Source organism: Python bivittatus, unplaced genomic scaffold (genome assembly GCF_059951505.1).
Source record: "Python bivittatus isolate LINGU-HERP-01145 unplaced genomic scaffold, Pbiv_v1 ctg000070_np1212, whole genome shotgun sequence".
NCBI lineage: Eukaryota > Metazoa > Chordata > Lepidosauria > Squamata > Pythonidae > Python > Python bivittatus.
In genome coordinates this window covers 11,533,787-11,551,238 of record NW_028277034.1, presented here as the reverse complement: position 1 = coordinate 11,551,238, position 17,452 = coordinate 11,533,787, and the positions used below count along the sequence as shown (strand labels likewise).

The 17,452-nt window shown below is 36.8% G+C and overlaps 1 protein-coding gene across 1 annotated transcript in view; it reads left to right on the top strand.

The window, feature by feature from the left end:
• Positions 1–290: 290 nt before the first annotated feature.
• WDR17 (WD repeat domain 17) overlaps positions 291–17,452 on the top strand; it is a 69,021-nt gene continuing 51,859 nt past the window's right edge. Inside the window, exons 1-4 of the mRNA XM_025165100.2 lie at positions 291–381; positions 13,017–13,145; positions 13,979–14,162; positions 15,148–15,378. Of these exons, the coding sequence (XP_025020868.2) occupies positions 364–381; positions 13,017–13,145; positions 13,979–14,162; positions 15,148–15,378 (562 nt within the window). The 5' untranslated portion in view covers positions 291–363. The remainder of the gene's footprint in view (positions 382–13,016; positions 13,146–13,978; positions 14,163–15,147; positions 15,379–17,452) is intronic.

The window sequence follows — 17,452 nt, the reverse complement described above, 5'->3', positions numbered from 1 at the left end:
GGAAAGGCAGTGTTAATTAGAACCGCGCAAACCCAAGAACCCAGAGTGCTCCTCGGCGCCCAAACATTAAAATCCAGAACCCACAACGCGGATTGCGCTACCCCTAAGACCATCTTCCCTTCCTTTACTTCTGCAATTCATCCCCGCGCCTCGCCACGCCTCCGACGTCCATCAATATGACGTCACCAGCCGTGGGTCTTTCCTCCTCCCGGTGAGAAGAAGCCTGCGAGCAACGAGGTAGAGGCGGGCTCAGCCTGTTGCCGGGGAAACGAGGTTAGTTCTGCGCGACAGCTGCCTCCCCTTCGCAGGGCCGTCTTTCTTCTTCGGGTGCGGGTTGAATCGGGGGCGCCGGAGCGGCCGCCAATGCCTCACTTCGGGCAGGTAGGACGGGCCGGGAATGGAATCAGAGCCGCGGCGAGAGCGGGGAGGCTACAGGTGCAGGAGCGAAGCGGGGCGCTCAGCAACGCTGGGGAGGGGAGAGCGCGTTTGGCGGCTCTCCCGCCGGTTCCTCCGGCTACAACCCAACTTGGGGGGTGAAATCTTACTGTCAATCAAATTGGAGCTGGGGAGTCCTTCATACATCCCAGAATAAAAAAAAAAAAAAAAGGGGACAAGGAAGAGTGGAACCTGCCGGGACGTTGATGCAACTGTGGGCTTGCCTGACTGAAGGGTAGCACTTCAGTCCTGATTCGTTTTGCATTTTGTTGATAGAGTTGCTTACTTACGGCTTTCCAAGCCTCACTTTCCCCAGGGTTCATCTGGCACGCTTTTGCTTCTTTGGTCTGTGGTTACGATGCAGTGAAAGCGGCATTCCTGGCAATTAATCGACAAGTCGGTTATAACTTTTGCTGGGGTAGAGAGATTAAAATGTGGTATCATGTAATGGTGTTTCTTCGCTTATTTTGGAGCTCATGGGAAATGGTTATGGCAAGTATATGTAATTGGCAAAAGGATAAAAGGTTGAGTTGTGCAAAGATTTCTGTATGAATATTGTCTGGTAGCGTGCCGTTCCTTACTATTCTTGGAGTATGCCAAGTTTGAAGAGAAATGAGTATGCATCTAAGATTTTTGTTGCCTTAGTAGAAAGAGAAGTACAGTATAGTGCTGAAAGGCTCTGGGTATTTTGCATATATGAAACTGTTAGGATATTATGACAAGAATACAATAGTCTCAAAACTAATGAATTTATTGTAGAATACATGTTTGTAGTCTGTCAGATGTAGGCTTTAAGTTTAATCTATGAAATATTATACCACAGTACAACTTTTTTATCTTTAAGATTTCTTAAAATTACTTGTATCCTCTCTTTCTACTCTAGTGAGTACTTGGCTGACAAAACAAGGTGGCTGACAAAACAAGACTATAAAAAGTTAAATCATGGGTTAAAGTTAATAGTAATACTAAATGGATGCTAAGATTACTTAGATGCCACAACTAAAAGGAAATAAGCTAATACTATACAACATTATAAGTTTGTGTACATGTGTGTTTGTGCCTTTGAGTCAGTGTTGATTCCTGGCAACTGCCTGGACTAGTCCCTGCAGTTTTCTTGGCAAGATTTTCGGAAGTGGGTTGCCGTTGCCTTCTTCCTAGGACAGAATGACTGACCCAAGGTCACCCAGATGGCTTCATGCCTAAGGCAGGACTAGATTCACAATCTCTAGCCTGGTGCCTTAACCTCTACACCCAACTGGGTCTCAACGTTATAATTAGATACACTTAAAAATATGTTAAAGGAAATGTACAGAGTACGCCATGTTATAAACCCCCAGCATGTCCAAGAACTTTATTTTTTATTGTTACTACATGATGAAACTCGCTGTGTATCAAACGCAAGGCCTCATTTTGAAATCAAAATTCAAATTCTTGCATCCTTTTTTCTTGCCAATGAAAAGTAATGGACTAGAAGTGCTTTCTTTTGGGAGCGAGTGATGATTTCCACCTGTCTTTTGCTTTGCCTGTGCTGGTCAAGTATCAAGCTGCTTGCTTGTGACATTATGGGAATTTACTGACAAAAGTGTCTGGTTGCACTTCATCTGCAAGCTATAGATAATGTAGAATGTGACAGCCAAATTGCTAAGTGGGATGTCTGACTGGGTGCATATTACATCTGTGTTGAAGCAACTGCACTAACTACCAGTTGTCCACTGAGGCAGGCTCAGTTTTGCTTATGATGTGTAAGGTCTAAACAACTTGGGACCAGTATATATGATGACTGAGATAATTGGATGAATTTGTACTGTATGTGTCAAGAATTGCAGAGCGCCATTTTGCAGTTGCTCATGGTAGGATTTTTGGTGGCTTCTATAATCTGGAATCATAGGCATCTGCAGGCAGAGTGGGGAGGAAGTGGGACATATATGTCACAACATCATGTTGCAAACTCCACCACTGAAGACTTTGTATGAGATATTGCAACTCAAATCTGAAAGGGCAGAACTTACATTACAATATGTATTTCAGCATTTTGGTGTCATTGTGCTCAAAACCAGGCATATATCTAGAATAGTCTGTCCCCTAAAGTTTGTGACGTGCCTACTGATACGTATTTTAGGCACTGTTGTAGACCTATGTCTTCACCCATAGTAATGCCCTGTGTAGCAAAGGTGCCAGAATTATAGTTGTCCATCTTTCTGTATGCTAATCTTAATTGTCATGCTAAATAATATTAGCTTAATTCCAATCTTACAGAATATAAAACATAACTACTTGATGAAGGAAAAGCTACCCAAAATTAGGCTACAGATTATGCTGCCTCATTGTAAAAAAAAAACAAAAAGCCAAACCTTGAGGATAGAAAACTTGGTATGTAAGCAAAATTCACACAAAATACACTAGTCAATTTTGTCAGTTACAGAGGATAAAGAATCATTGGTATTATCTACCCAAAATATCAAATCCCAATCATATCCATTTGTTCTTCATTGCTAGCTTAGTTTCATTCAAGTAAGCTCTGACAGGAATATTTTATAAGGTAGTGCTGCTTTACAGTGGCTTTTGAAGCATTGTCCTTTCTGCATTTTTGGGTTCATTGTTTATGAAAAATTTCCTTAATGTTTACTTACATAAAGTTCTGCATTGAAATAATGTAAATATTCTGAATTAGAGAAATTACATGATTGAAGATACTGATTAATTTAGGAACTTGATTCTGTTGAAAGTGCAAGCCTGTGGATTCCTAAGATTTAATTCAACAAATTTGGGGGGCACTGGTTGGAAAACAAATTACCAGCAATGTACATATTCTGAATTAGAGAAATTACATGATTGAAGATACTGATTAATTTAGGAACTTGATTCTGTTGAAAGTGCAAGCCTGTGGATTCCTAAGATTTAATTCAACAAATTTGGGGGGCACTGGTTGGAAAACAAATTACCAGCATATATCATCTGTTAGTTTTACATGGAGCTAATAGTCTTTAACTTCCTTGTACAGACTGCTAAAATTGTCATGGTGTTAGTAGTTGCTTGGTCTTTATGTTCAAAAGCTGATTACATGTGATTAAGCTCTAAGATAACTTTCCACAGCCTGTCTGCGGAGATGCTGAACTTCAGTTTAAAAAATGAAGGCATAACCTATACACAGATTTGATGGAAATTGGAAATTTAGAAATCTAAAACAAAATTTTATCTGATTGGAAAGTGCTTGTGGTTTGAAGGCTTAATTTTGATATATATGATTCAGCACAAACAAATCAGTTTTTACTACATGTACAAGTTTGATCTGGGAGAATACTTTCCTTTCACATTGCCTATTGGAATCATTGGGAACTTGGCCATGTAGAGCAGAGAGGCAAAACATGGAGTTCTGAATTACAGTGGTACCTCGGGCTACGAACACCTCTGTTAACGAACTTTTCAGGTTACGACCAGTTGCGGCCGCAAAAATTTACCTCGGTTTGTGAACTCCGACTCGGGGTACGAGCAGGATACGCGGCCATTTTCCCTCCCGTGACACGGTCCATGGCCATTTTTCCGCCCCTGAGATGTGGTCCGCGGCCATTTTCTGCCCCTGACACGTGGTCCGCGGCCATTTTTCCGCCCCTGACACGTGGTCCGTGGCCATTTTCCGCCCCTGACACGTGGTCCGCAGCCATTTTCTGCCCCTGACACGTGGTCCGTGGCCATTTTCCGCCCCTGACACGTGGTCCGCAGCCATTTTCCACCCCTGACACGTGGTCCGCGGCCATTTTCCGCCCCTGACACGTGGTCGTAGGGAGGGGGACTCTCCCTCCAAGCAATAGCTGCCTCCCTGTCCTCCACGCCAGAACGGATTAACGGTAATTACATTGAACCTTATGGGGAAATTTGCTTCGGGTTGCGACCAATTCGGGTTGTGGCCAGAGTTACGGAACGAATTAAGTTCGTAAACTGAAGTTCCACTGTATATGTTTGATCTCAGATTCTATCACTATGTTGATACTAGTTACAGAACTAAGCAGCTAGCATTAACAATGGATTGGATTTGTTATGTGTGCCTTACCTGAAGACAATTAGGATTACATTCAGTAATCTACACTATACATACACTATATTGTACTAGGAACAAATAATCCGTTTTTCCATTTATTTGCCCTATGAGTTTGAGCTGTTTGGTCTGATTTTATATATGGGTAAAAAGTTACATTTGCTAAGAGTATGTAGTGACTCTTTAAAAAGAATTAAGCTATTTAGAGCAAGCTAAACAGAAGATGTGGTAGAGTATTATATACATAAAATATCAATACATGTACAGTGTAATTTGCTGACAACTTCAGTTGTTTATGCTCAGGTCCTATGTTTTTTTAGCAAGTAATTTCAAAGTGAGAAGACTAATGCTTTTTCAATGCAGTCTTGTATATAACTACAGGTAGTCTACAGTTTAAGAATGAGTTCCATTCCCAAGGTCTGTCCTTAAGTCAAATTTGTATGTAAGCTGGAACAGTATTGTTGTATAATACTGTATAAGTAGTATTATGTAATGAACTTCAACCACTGTGTATTTAACTCGAATCATTGTGTATTTAACTCAAATAGTTAGGTTCCGTTCTTAACTATGGGTTGTCTGTAACCCAGGTGTTCTTAACCCTGGGACTAGTACTCAAAAGTAAGTTCCATTGATAGGATGACAGTTACCCAGTCCAGTCCTAAGTAGCAGAAAAACTGAGGCTAACTGTCACAACAATAAACTGGCTGCAGCTGTGTTGTATCCTATCAGTAGTCATTTCAGAGTCCTGAGATACAAGGATTAAGAAAATTGGAAGTAGCTTTCATTCAATACAAGTAGTGGAAATTATTTAAGACTGCTCTCAACCTGGTTTAACTCCAAACAGGCACTTTTTCCAGAACACAGATATGCTCAAAGTTTGAATGTGATGTAACGTGACTCTCTTCCCTTTTATCCAGGCCTTATCCAGTTTTGGAGTCTGGCTGGAGGAAATTATGTGGAATATTAGCAGGTGGGGGAAGGACTGAGCATTTTCCTTTTTCAATAGAGGGGAACATGGAATCTGGAAGGCTCAACTTTTTTTTTTTTTTAGAGTATTCAGTATTTAACTGTTTACTTGTATTACTAATGTTTGTAAAATTAAATCTGAGATTTAATCAAGCATAGTATGCACCATTCACATACATGGCAGCAGGCTTCAAATGTCTTGGAGTTCTAGCGTATATTGAGTTGCCTCTTGGCCTAGATAAATTGGCCTATGAGAACTCAATCTGATGTACGGTACAATTTCATTTCTAAATTGACAAACCTGTTCACGTTAAAGAACAGGCAAGCAAATTGTTTAATGACCAACCCCTTATCTATCCTTTTGAGGAATTATATTTTTATTGAGTTAGAATTTCATTCCTGATGCATTCCTAACAGTTATACTCTTTTTCTGACTGCTTTTATGTTTCTTCCATAATGTAAGGAAATTAATGCTATACTAAATCCATTGTTCCATTTTTCTTAGATAATGAAATGACACCTATTTTAACTTAAGTATCTTAATTTACCCGCCAACTTTATCATCTGAGGAATGGTACAAGTCTAATTAAACTAAAATGTTGAATATTCAGTACCTTGTAGATTCTTGATAGAAGATTTTTCACTTTTTTTAACATGAAGTAAAAGACAGTATAAATACATTAAAAGTAAAGGTTGAGCTTGACTCCTGGTTGACTCCACTGACATTTCCATGGAATTTTCTTAGCAAAAATATGGAAGTGGTTTGTTTTCACCTTCTTCTGTGATTATATTGACTTTCTGGTCTAGCCTACAGCAGTTGGATTTATGTGTGAGAGATAGAAAATGGAAGGGGCATAGTAGTTTTGAAAGTGGAAAGAACCACTCCTGTATTTTAAAACCAATTTGCTCAGGAAATGCAGCACAATTAACCATGTTCCACTCTGGAATCTATTTCCTGAATCAGTACAGTTCTGGTTTGGAAATTTCTCACATCTGTAGTTTTGCCTTACTCTACCTATTCTCCTCTGACTGGGAAAGAATCTTTCATGCCATGAGTAGGAAACTGGTGCCAGCTTCCTGTAGTGGGCTTAACTTCACAAAGCCTGATATTATGAAATAGTTTCATGGAATAAGCTAAGCATTTCTGCTGTGTTCTAGGTAACCTCTTATTTGGCTTTAAAGCTTATTGTAGTTGCCAAGAAATTGAGCCCTTGAGGAAATCTTTCTTGTTGTTTGCAGTTCTAATTTTGCAAGCATAATGGAAAAATAGTATTTCAAAGGCCAATTTAAGTGGGAAATTGGAGTTCCTTAGCATTTGTAGTATATTTCCTAAGCTATCATTTTAATAAATTTTATGACTAAAATGTTTTACAAGTAATTCAGGTTTCTGAGTCCTATGGCATTGATTGTACCTTATTGCAAGTAAATAAGCTTTTAGTATAGGGATGTCAGTACAGTAGACACTGTAAACATTAGATAAAAGACCTGCTGCTATTGCAGCTATGGTATTGGCCAATTTTAAATCCAGCTAGCCAGATTCATTGGGAATTGACTGGAATGCACATTCACATTTACTTGGAAGTAGATCCATTGGGGTCATTGGGACAGACTTGGGTGGTATTTTATACAATCCGAAACATGCCTGAAAGTACAATAATAATGTTATTTATAATTTGGTTCTTATATACTCATTTGAATGCAATACCTTGATATTTATTTTATTCACATTTCTTAAAGACTTAGCTTAAGGCTTGCTGTTATAAAGCAGTTGCTTTCACAGAACAGAAGAGTTATTTCGGTGTGGTCTCGCTAAATTTTCACACAGGATCCATATTGCATTAGCGTTACTCAAGAGCTTGGTAACCAAGTCATCACTTTTATTTTGATTATGGCTTGGATGACTTGTATTTCCCATTGGTTTGATGAAGAAGATTGGTATGAAGAACAACAAAGAGTGAGGTGTTTTCTCCTTTTTTTCCCAATTGCTTTGCCTTTTGTCTCACTGCAGCTTTTTTGTTCTACTGTGTGTTTCTGGGCACAATCTGCATTTTGCAATGCAGTCCTGTGATTGGATCAGGAATGTTTATTTGAGAACTGAAACCAGATTGTTGTTTTGTTTTATTTCTCGTTGCAGTGTAGTATACAGAGCTGGGGAAATGGTTCTCTTTTCTGTGGGTGGGTGTTCTTAAGAACGCTGTGTATTTTTAAAATGCCTGTTTTGTGGATGAAATGACGTGCAATCGCTATGAAGCACATAAGAGCAGTTTGGAGCTTAATGGATATTCAGCCGGTTTCAGTAAGCCTTTATGGAATTTTACTCATGGTATTTTGAAGGCTAGGCTAGGCTTTAACAGTATTTTGCTATAAGAAATAACGTTGCTATGGCAATCTTTGTACAGATGAAAAAACATGAAAAGATAATGCACAGCCTTGCATTTTATTAAGTGATATTATTTTTATAACTTTAAAATAAGGTAGATGCTTCCTGATAGTAAAGAGAAATCTGCATTGTGGTGCACTGGAGCATATGTGATCGTGAGTTGCATATAATACTGCACGCATTGCTGGAAAGTGTGTACGGAGATCCTTCTGTTGGTATGATCTACCTCATACCTGTGTGTGTATTTTCAACAAAATAGAAGAAGAAGTAGGAAATAATTTATTAAATAATTGCATTTTGGGAAAAGTACTGAAATTCTGCTCATGTAATATTTTTATCAGTTCTCTTCCCAGTCTTTTCTTTGCAGAGTTGATGGCAGCATACTCAAGATGCTCTTGCTATCTTTCATTTGGATAGCAGTGAGAGAGTTGGTTAGCCACAACAAGGTTGTATCATTACGTGACCTCGGATCACAGTCTGTGCAGCTGAATGAACCAGATCTGATTGGCATGAACAGGCAGAAAATATTCAGATACTTTATCATTATAAACAATGTATATACTGTAATCACCTGCTTCTACATGCCATATTTAGATGGGCTCACCAGGCATTACTCACTAATGAATGCAAGTATAAACATTTTTTATAATAGGCACATAACTAAATACCACAATGCTTTTTAAATTTTGTTTGTCATCTGCTGCTCTTATGTTTAAAAATGTCATTTTAGAAGAGCTATTTATTTTGTGAGAGCATGCAGAAATCTCTGTATGGCAATATTTTTCATATGCCATGTCTTTAGTTACTGAATTAAAATTACTTTTAAATGTGTTATTGACTACAGCTTTTTAGATCAATTCTCTCTCTTCCCTCCTCTCCCCTGTCAGCTCTTTGAGGTAGTCCAGACAGGAAACCAAAACCATGAGTACTAACACTACCTTTATTGTAAGGTTACAGTAACAGAATTTTGTAACTCTGAAGGCACTTCTCTCCTCCTTTGCCTTTACTTTCCAGAGAACTAGGGAGGGTCCCTTCTGAGACACTTTCTCCACCCCCATTCCTTTTGTGGGCTGAGATACCTCTAGTCAGACCATTTTCTAGGCTGCGGCTCTTCCTCCTGATTCCCACGGTTATTCTCACAGCCCATTACACCCCCCCCACCCCAAGTTGTCCCTTTCTGGGCAACTGGGATGATTCCTAGAACCAGCTTGAAGAATATCTACAATTAAGTCTAGTTCACCTTTGTATATAACAGTATTTATCAAATGATGTTAGACATTGATTCACAGTGTTAATAGGGATTGATTGACATCTCCACTGTATCCTTCTGCAGGGGTCTCTACTTACTCACATTGTCTGATCATCACTTTCTGTCCTTGTTGTCTCAATGCCAACTTTTAAGTCTGAAATAAATTTATAGATTTAGAAGGATATGAAGGGGGACATTTTGTTCATCCTTTTTCTAAAAATCTGCAGCAACTATTTGCTTGTTGGTAGGTCTGGATTTGTTTCAGTTTCAGTTTCACTTCTATAAAATAAAATGTTGTTTGGGGGTACAATTCAAGGTGCTGATTATTACTAATAAAATTTAATAGAATGTAAATGGCTTGGATCTTGGATAATTTTCAGAACATCTCCCCCCATATAGAATTTGCCTGTCTATTATGAACCAGGAGAGAAATCATGCTGTAAGTGCCTATTCTTTGGGAGATGAATAGACTGGGTCTGGAAACAAGGTGTCTCTGTGATGGCTCCCACTAACAAATATTCACATAAGAAGTTACAGTAAATATTGGTCTTGCTTCAAATGGCCTGTCCTGGATTTTCCTGCTTGTCTGTTACTGGAACATGCGGCAGATAGAAAGAAAATGGAAAGGATTGGCATGATGAACTGGATTTTGTGACAGTCATTGTAGAGGAAAGGGGGGAAAACAGGGTCCTATGCCACATCACACCCAAAGTAAGAGGATGGCTTATCCACTAGCTGGGTAATTTGTGAACTTCTCCCAAGTGAAGAAGTATAAAGAAGACCAACAGTGCTTGAATTGTTGGAATGAAGCACTGCTTCATTGCTAGGATGCAACATTTTCAGTTTAATTAATCCTAGTTTTCAGGTGGAGGAGTTTGCTATAGTTCTCTTTAAGTTACTTTTGTTTTAATCCTTGTTCAGGGCAAATGTGGTATACTCTGGTCTTAAGACATTTTTCAGTCTTTCATTATGATCATTTTAACAGTAATAGGTTGGCTGCCTTTTACGTTAAAATTATGTCAAAGCTGATAGCTTCAGCCATCTGTTCCATACCACATGTTCAGTTGTTAATCCGTTGTCAAGAATTATGCATGCACTCTTGAGATTATCTTGTCTTATTAAATGCATGGTTCCTATTTCTGGGAAGGTATATACATATAGAAGCCTCTGATATAGTGGGGTGAATTAAACTATAGCAGAGTGAATGTTTTATATGTAAAATGTCCTGTGTTTCATCTTGACATGAGAAATTGAAGAGTCAAAAAAGATCTTCGCCTAAAACCTCCAGAAGCCAGTGCTTGTCAGAGTAAATAATACATTGTTCTGTAGCCTGGTTCGGTATAAAGCAGACATGTGTATATGTTAGTATATGCAATACAGAAATAGTAATTATATTTTGGAAGATTATTCATATTCCAGAAAAAAATTCCAGAGCAGTTCCCTTAATGAACTAACAGCAGTTTTTTAATAGCAAATAAACAGCTAATATGAGACATTGTTCTCTTTGAGATAAAGCTAAATTCTTGGAGAATTCAATAAAAATATTACCTTCATATATTTGTGTACTTCACTGAAAACATGGTAGAACTGTACTGTAAAAGCCAATATTATAAATTATGTGTAACTTTATGATTAGGCATATTCTAACAACCAGTTATAGTTTGCAATGAGGTAGTGCCTATGTTGAATGTTAATGAAGACATAATACTTCTCTAGCCCAGCAGGCATTCTTACTAATGATAATGCAGTGATGGTATTATGAAATTAAAGTGTATCTTGGAAATAAAAAAAAATAAAGCAAAAATTGTTATTTTAAAAAGGCACACTTGTCCATTGAAATGTGTCTTAAAGAACTTGTAGTTGTCAGGCTACTGATATTGCTGTTTTGTATGTACTTTACAATAGTTGGGCTTTTTTTCAGCATCTTCTTTAGTAAGTCAGTATTATTACAATTTACACCAGAATTTAATATCTTCAACCAACAAGTAAAGTGTTTTCACTTTATAGCCAAACTGAGACTGCATATTTGGAATCTGCAGGGTTTGGGAAAGGATGTGGAAATCCTTAAATGGCTTATAGAAAACAACATCTATATTAAGGTAGGAGTGACTTAGCCAATTAGCAATAAAATTTTATCACTCTAATTCATTTTATAAAAACTTAATATCTACATAGGAGATTTGAAATAACCATGTTGCAGCTTTATCACTTTATTTAGAAAGCAAGGAGGGCTTAACATACTCCTACTACTGATGCTAGCTACCCAATTTTTTCTCTTTCCTCTTTCCTCTTTTCCATTTCCATTTTCTTGGTATCAAGATGTCCTTTTATCAGTTTCGTATTTATGTGGTGTATGTGAGTGTAGAAAAATGCTTCCTTATTAGTATATGCAACACTCTAGGTGCACAAATTATTGGCATATAATATTTATCTTGAATTGCTGAGGTCCATTTGACAAGACTGATTCTGGTTGTTTCAAAATGTATGCCTGTTTTATGGTGAGTTATGCTATATTGTGACTGTGACCATAAATAAAACCTAGTTTGAAGTTATAATGTTGAATAGTAATTCTAGTCTTGTGGTCTGTTTGATTTAAATAATGAGCTAGAACCTACTTTTAAAAGAACCACGTGGTAAGTTTGCAAATATTTACAGATCTCTGAAATTTGGTAATAGCAGTATGAGTTTTATTATGTATTTAGTACTTAGCACCAACCACATAGAAAAAAACAACAGTCAATTCAAGAACACATTTATAATAAATTATAATATCAGATTTAGTTCACTTTATCATGATATTCTTCCTAAGCATTGTATTATGCTGGAAAAATAATGAATTGTGTTCTGATGTGTTTGTTTAAATATGTATTTCTCCTGGTTTCCTGTTTAAAAAAACTCCAGTCTTTGTATGAAAAGATCCAGCATATACTATAAACAACAAATAAATATAGTTTGTCTCGTTGCTTTATTCTCCATATTGAGGAGAGGTCAAGATAGCCGAAGAATGGAACAATGGTTCTGACCTTAAATCAAACTTTTTAGTTTTCATGTTGTGGACTGATAAAACTTAATTGGACTCTTTTGTATTTCTTTTTTTAAGAATGTTCTGTCATTAACAAAGAGTTGGCTACTCTGGCATAGGGAATATTTTAATTGCTCAGGATCAGGGGCCATAATGCAGTGCCTCTAAGCTTCTTTCTGTAGTAGAGTATCACAGTCAACTAAGGACCTGTTGTTAATTATCCATACATTCTTCACTTTGAACTTCCTTTCCTTCTGTGAATTGCAAGCATGGGATGTTCTCTATGCTTTATTTTTATCTTTTATCTAGTAATTTTTTTCTTCCAGTGCATCTAGGACAGGATGGATACTTCTCATAGTATTTATATATTTGTTGGTTGTGTGTGTCTGTGTCTATGTCTCTCTCTCTATATGCGTGCGCGCACACACACACACACACACATGGTTTAGGCATTTCAAAAATGGAAAGATTTATAGTATTTCAATCAACCAAATCTGGTCTTAGCATTTTCATTTATTATATTATAATAAAAAAGCTTCATTTTAATGAAATAATTTAAAAAAATTAGACCATGTTTGTCAAAATCAAGAAGTAATGCAGCTTATGTATGAGGTGTTCTTGGTAGAATGCATCTGTACAGTGATTATCAACATTTTTAATTCAAAAGTTGAGCCTTTAATTTGCCATTTCTACATTCTCTTGATCTGAAGGCCTAATAATCATGAGGATATATAGAACTTAATATGATATTGTCTACAAATACAACTTCCTTAGCTCTTAAAACTGATTTATAGAAAATGGATGACTGAATTATTTGTCTTGAATCCATTTACTGAACAGCCTTGTTCAACGCTTTTCAAATGTAAATCCTACGGATATCAGCAGGACTTACTCCAAACTTGCTTATTAGATTTCTGTCTTTAATTTTTAGGCAAAAATGGCACAGGTTAAGCAAGTGGGTCTGTTAGCTGCTGGCTGTCAACCATGGAATAAAGATGTGTGCGCTGCTAGTGGGGATAGATTTGCCTATTGTGCAACACTTGCTATTTATATATATCAGGTGAGAAACATTTTAGATTTTATTTTTCTCTTCTTGCTTGTATATGAGTGCTTACTATGCTGTTTTATATTTTTTTAAAAAGAACTATTACTAGTTTAACTGCCTAGTGCTGTGAAAAAAATGCTTGTATTATTTGCATAGATATAGATGTTCATTTGCTTTGTGCATACTGTAGGTGTGCCTATTGTAGCTGTTGGCAACTCGTTAAATTGTGCCTGTGTACAGATATTGTATCTGTTGGCACCTCCTTAAATAGACTTAAGGATGTGGCGAGAGTTCAGATCTCTCAGACTGCTTTTTAAGCTCCCTTCCTTTGCAATTAGGCACAGAAGCAATTTTAAAATAATAACTATGGATGCAATATTCTCTCCCCCGCCCCCCATGGAAATAGTCAGGTTTTGTTTTAAGCAGTTCTTTTGCATTCTCCTTTGTATCTGATGCATTATTTCAAAATGATCCTTGATAGTTTTAGACATTATTTTTTCAATCCACACTATTTCTGTAGAAAATTTAATAATAACCATCTTATTGCCAGTTTAAGATGCATCAGATTTTAGTAAGGAGACCGTCCTGAACCACGTGAGATGGAGCTGCAGAAGGACCAGAAACCCAGAATAGGTGAACTAAATGGGAGATGTCCCTTTCTGTCTCTCATATCTATATGGTTCAGTGTTAAGGTGCAGGACACTGCAGAGAAAGTAGAGGAAGGAATATTTCCCCAGTGAAATGATATTATACTATTTCATTTTAATAACTAATATAGCAAGATAAACATTTGATTTAAAAGAATTTATTAAAATACATTTTTGGATTTGTACTTTTTAAAATTTTAGTTGGATCATCGATACAATGAATTCAAGTTATGGGCAATTATGTCTGAGCACAAGAAGACAATCACAGCTATTTCTTGGTGTCCCCATAACCATGACCTGTTTGCAAGTGCAAGTGCAGAAAACTTAGTAGTAATTTGGAATGTGGCCGAACAAAAAGTTGCTGCAAAATTTGACAATACAAAAGGTATGATATACATCTAACTCTAACATTTATTTGCAGCAAAAGCAGCCACGTGTAATATACCATGGCTTTAATCCAAAGGTACTTTTCTGTTTTAAAGAAATTTTATCCAGCAAAAGGAAGTAAATGAAGGAGTTTGACTGATTTCTTCTTTTTTTTCCAGTGGGTCGGTGAACAAGAGATATGGAGGGCAGTTAGAAGTCAAGTAACTTTTATCTTTCAGCAAAAGCTGGTATTGATCAGTTTGCATACATGAAAAAAGCCATTCTATAAACAGAATGCATCACTGCATGCAACTTCTATTCTAAATGATATATTCAAGAAACTACCACTGCTCTATTTTTGTATAATAAAGGGAAAGAGTCTCCTTTTTTCCCTGTGATGATAAATTGTCATGATTATTTTTGCCAGGGTGATGCCAAATAAAACAATTACGACCTGTTTTCCATTATATGGTACAATAGAATGTTACTCTGATGTAGACTTATTCAGCTATAATTGATTCCTGACTCTTTTGATGTATTTTCTTCTAATATGATTTGGCAGTAAAGTATAGATCTTTCCTCTGCCAGTTTCCTCACAGCATCTGTTTTGGATCCGGCTCCTATAGAATGGTTACTTGAAGTTTAACAGTCATGAAAACCTCTGTTTTTTTAATCTCTTCAAAATTTATTTTGCTCGGAAAGCTATATCTCAGAATTCATAGCAAAGCAGAAATCACTGTGAACTGGTATTTATTTAAAATCAACCTGATTTTCTCTGGGTTTTGTTTAATGAAACTGGCACGTTTGGACATTATTTCTAAAAGATTCTGTTTCTCAATCTTTAACTTCCTAAGACAGAAGTTACAAACTCTCTTTAGCAGTGTGAAAAAAGAAGGCAGTTGGCTCTGGGAAGGGAATGTATTAAATTGCACTTTTAGTTAAGTTCAGTGGAGATATGGAAGTGTATGTTTTTCTCATTTATTGGATATCTTTTTATATTTCAGGTATTCCTGCGTCTCTTAGTTGGTGCTGGAATGCAGGCGACGCTGTTGCATTTGCTTCCCATAGAGGTCCATTGTATATTTGGACATTTTCAGGGCCAGACAGTGGTGTAACAGTACATAAAGAAGCTCACAGTTTTATGTCAGACATTTGTCTGTTTAGATGGCATCCCAAGCGAAAGGGAAAAGTAGTGTTTGGTCATACTGATGGAAGTCTGTCTCTGTTTCAGCCAGGTAAGATATATTATGGCCAAGGGAGGAGTCAATGCATCTCCTGATTAGGGCAAGGAAAGCTCTTATTCTGAGAGAGCTTAGTACTTGTTATTACGTGTTTTTCCCAAATTCTACTCCCCTCACTCAAAATCCCAATGTTATACAGCCCTGCAGTCATTTTAGATTAAGAAGGTACCAGATTTCAGGAATCTAATAGATTTCACAAAATGTAGAATGTCAGCACTGTATATGCTTACTGTCAACAGTTAAATAAAAAAATGTAATTATGTGGCTGTTGGCATTGACAGTGAAGCAAGAGAACCACTTTAATTAAGGCATCAGGCTAAAAATGGGGAGACCATGAATGCTAGTCTTGCCTTAGGCACAAAGCCAGCTGGGTGAACTTGGGCCAGTCACTTTCTCTCAGCCATAGGAAGGCAGCAGTGGTCAATCACTTCTGAAAATCTTGCTAAAAATATTTCAGGGACTAGTCTAGGAAGTTGCCAGGAGCCAACACTGACTTGAAAGCACACACACACATACACACAAAACCCACTTGACAATGAAACATACCATTCACCTTATATGATCACCTGAGTTGTGTGTTTTCTTACTATGTATTAGAATGATTTAGAAATAATGGATATGATAACCTATATTCCTTAACAATTTAATTTTAGCCAACTATTTTCTGAGGCAACATTTCTTCCTTACTTATTCCCATCCTTCAATACTCTGAAATAGAGTGCTTGCTAAAATAAGCTGAACCTATTAGTTCTTGTTCAGTACAAAATGGGTGCATTTCTATATTTGAGTCCTTACATGTAACCATTTTCTTACAACATGATAGAGATGTGTGATCACATTTTTCTTTATGATTGAAGCTAATCTGCTGATGTCTTTCTAGATACAAACATATGGGAGGAATGACTAGATCTGGTAGAAAAGGTCAGATATCCAGAGTCATGCATAATTTGGAAAACATGTTATGTTAAAGATAGACTTATAACAGATATAAATGTAAATTGCTTTGATATTACTACAGATAGTCCTCACTTAATGACCATTTAATGATGATTCAAAGTTACAACAGCCTTGGAAAAAGTGATTTACGACCTGTACTCACACTTATGACCATCGTAAACCGTTGCACCCCCCTACGGTCACATGGTTGCAATTTGCGACCTTTTTTTTTTTTACTATGACAGTTAAGTGAATCACATGGTTGTTAAGCAAATTCCAGCAAAAAATGTCCATTTGGGAAGCTGAATTCACTTAATGACCTCAATGATTCGCTTAACAGCTGTTGTAAAAATGGTTGTAAAATCGGGCCTGGTCATGTGGTGACTCACTTAATGTCTGCCCTGCTTAGCGACTAATTTTCCAGTCCCTATTGTCATTAAGCGAAGATTACCTGTATTTCAGGGTTCACTTTCTAAATTGCCTATAATCTAGACCACAGAATAGATTTGTAGATAATAAAGCACTTGCTTAAGCATGTTTCTCTATTTAGTTTTCCTAGAGAGACAGTTCCTAGAATAGGAGAGCATTACATATGAAAGTACCTGCTTCTTCCATTAATATACATATGCACATTGTATCGAGGATTAGGAATTCCACACATTCAGCAGGAAGGATACATTGCAGTAATGGATTTGAAAAGTTCAGGGAAATATACAACAAAATTAAATAAATAAATAGGAAAAAAATCATGCAAATGTAACATGCTGCTGCAGAATTGTATCTGTTAATATGAATCTAATTTAAACTCTTAAGTAAGGCATTAGTTGCAAATTAAGTGAATGCACTTTCTCATCATGAACCCAGCATTACCAAGTACTGTTTTGTCTATTCAAAATAAAAAAAGCAAACAAACCCCCCCCCCAAGCCCTTTCAGTGCTGTAATTTAAGACTGAGTCATTACTAAATAACTAACAGATGCAATGATGTCTTTTAATTATTAGTATTTAGCATTTTCTTCAGCATGTTTACTTTATTTTCAACTAATTAGATCTCTATGGCAACTAACAACACAATGGAGACATCCAAGAAAGGAATAAAAGGGCAATAAGATATTTTTGAAATACTATGATTT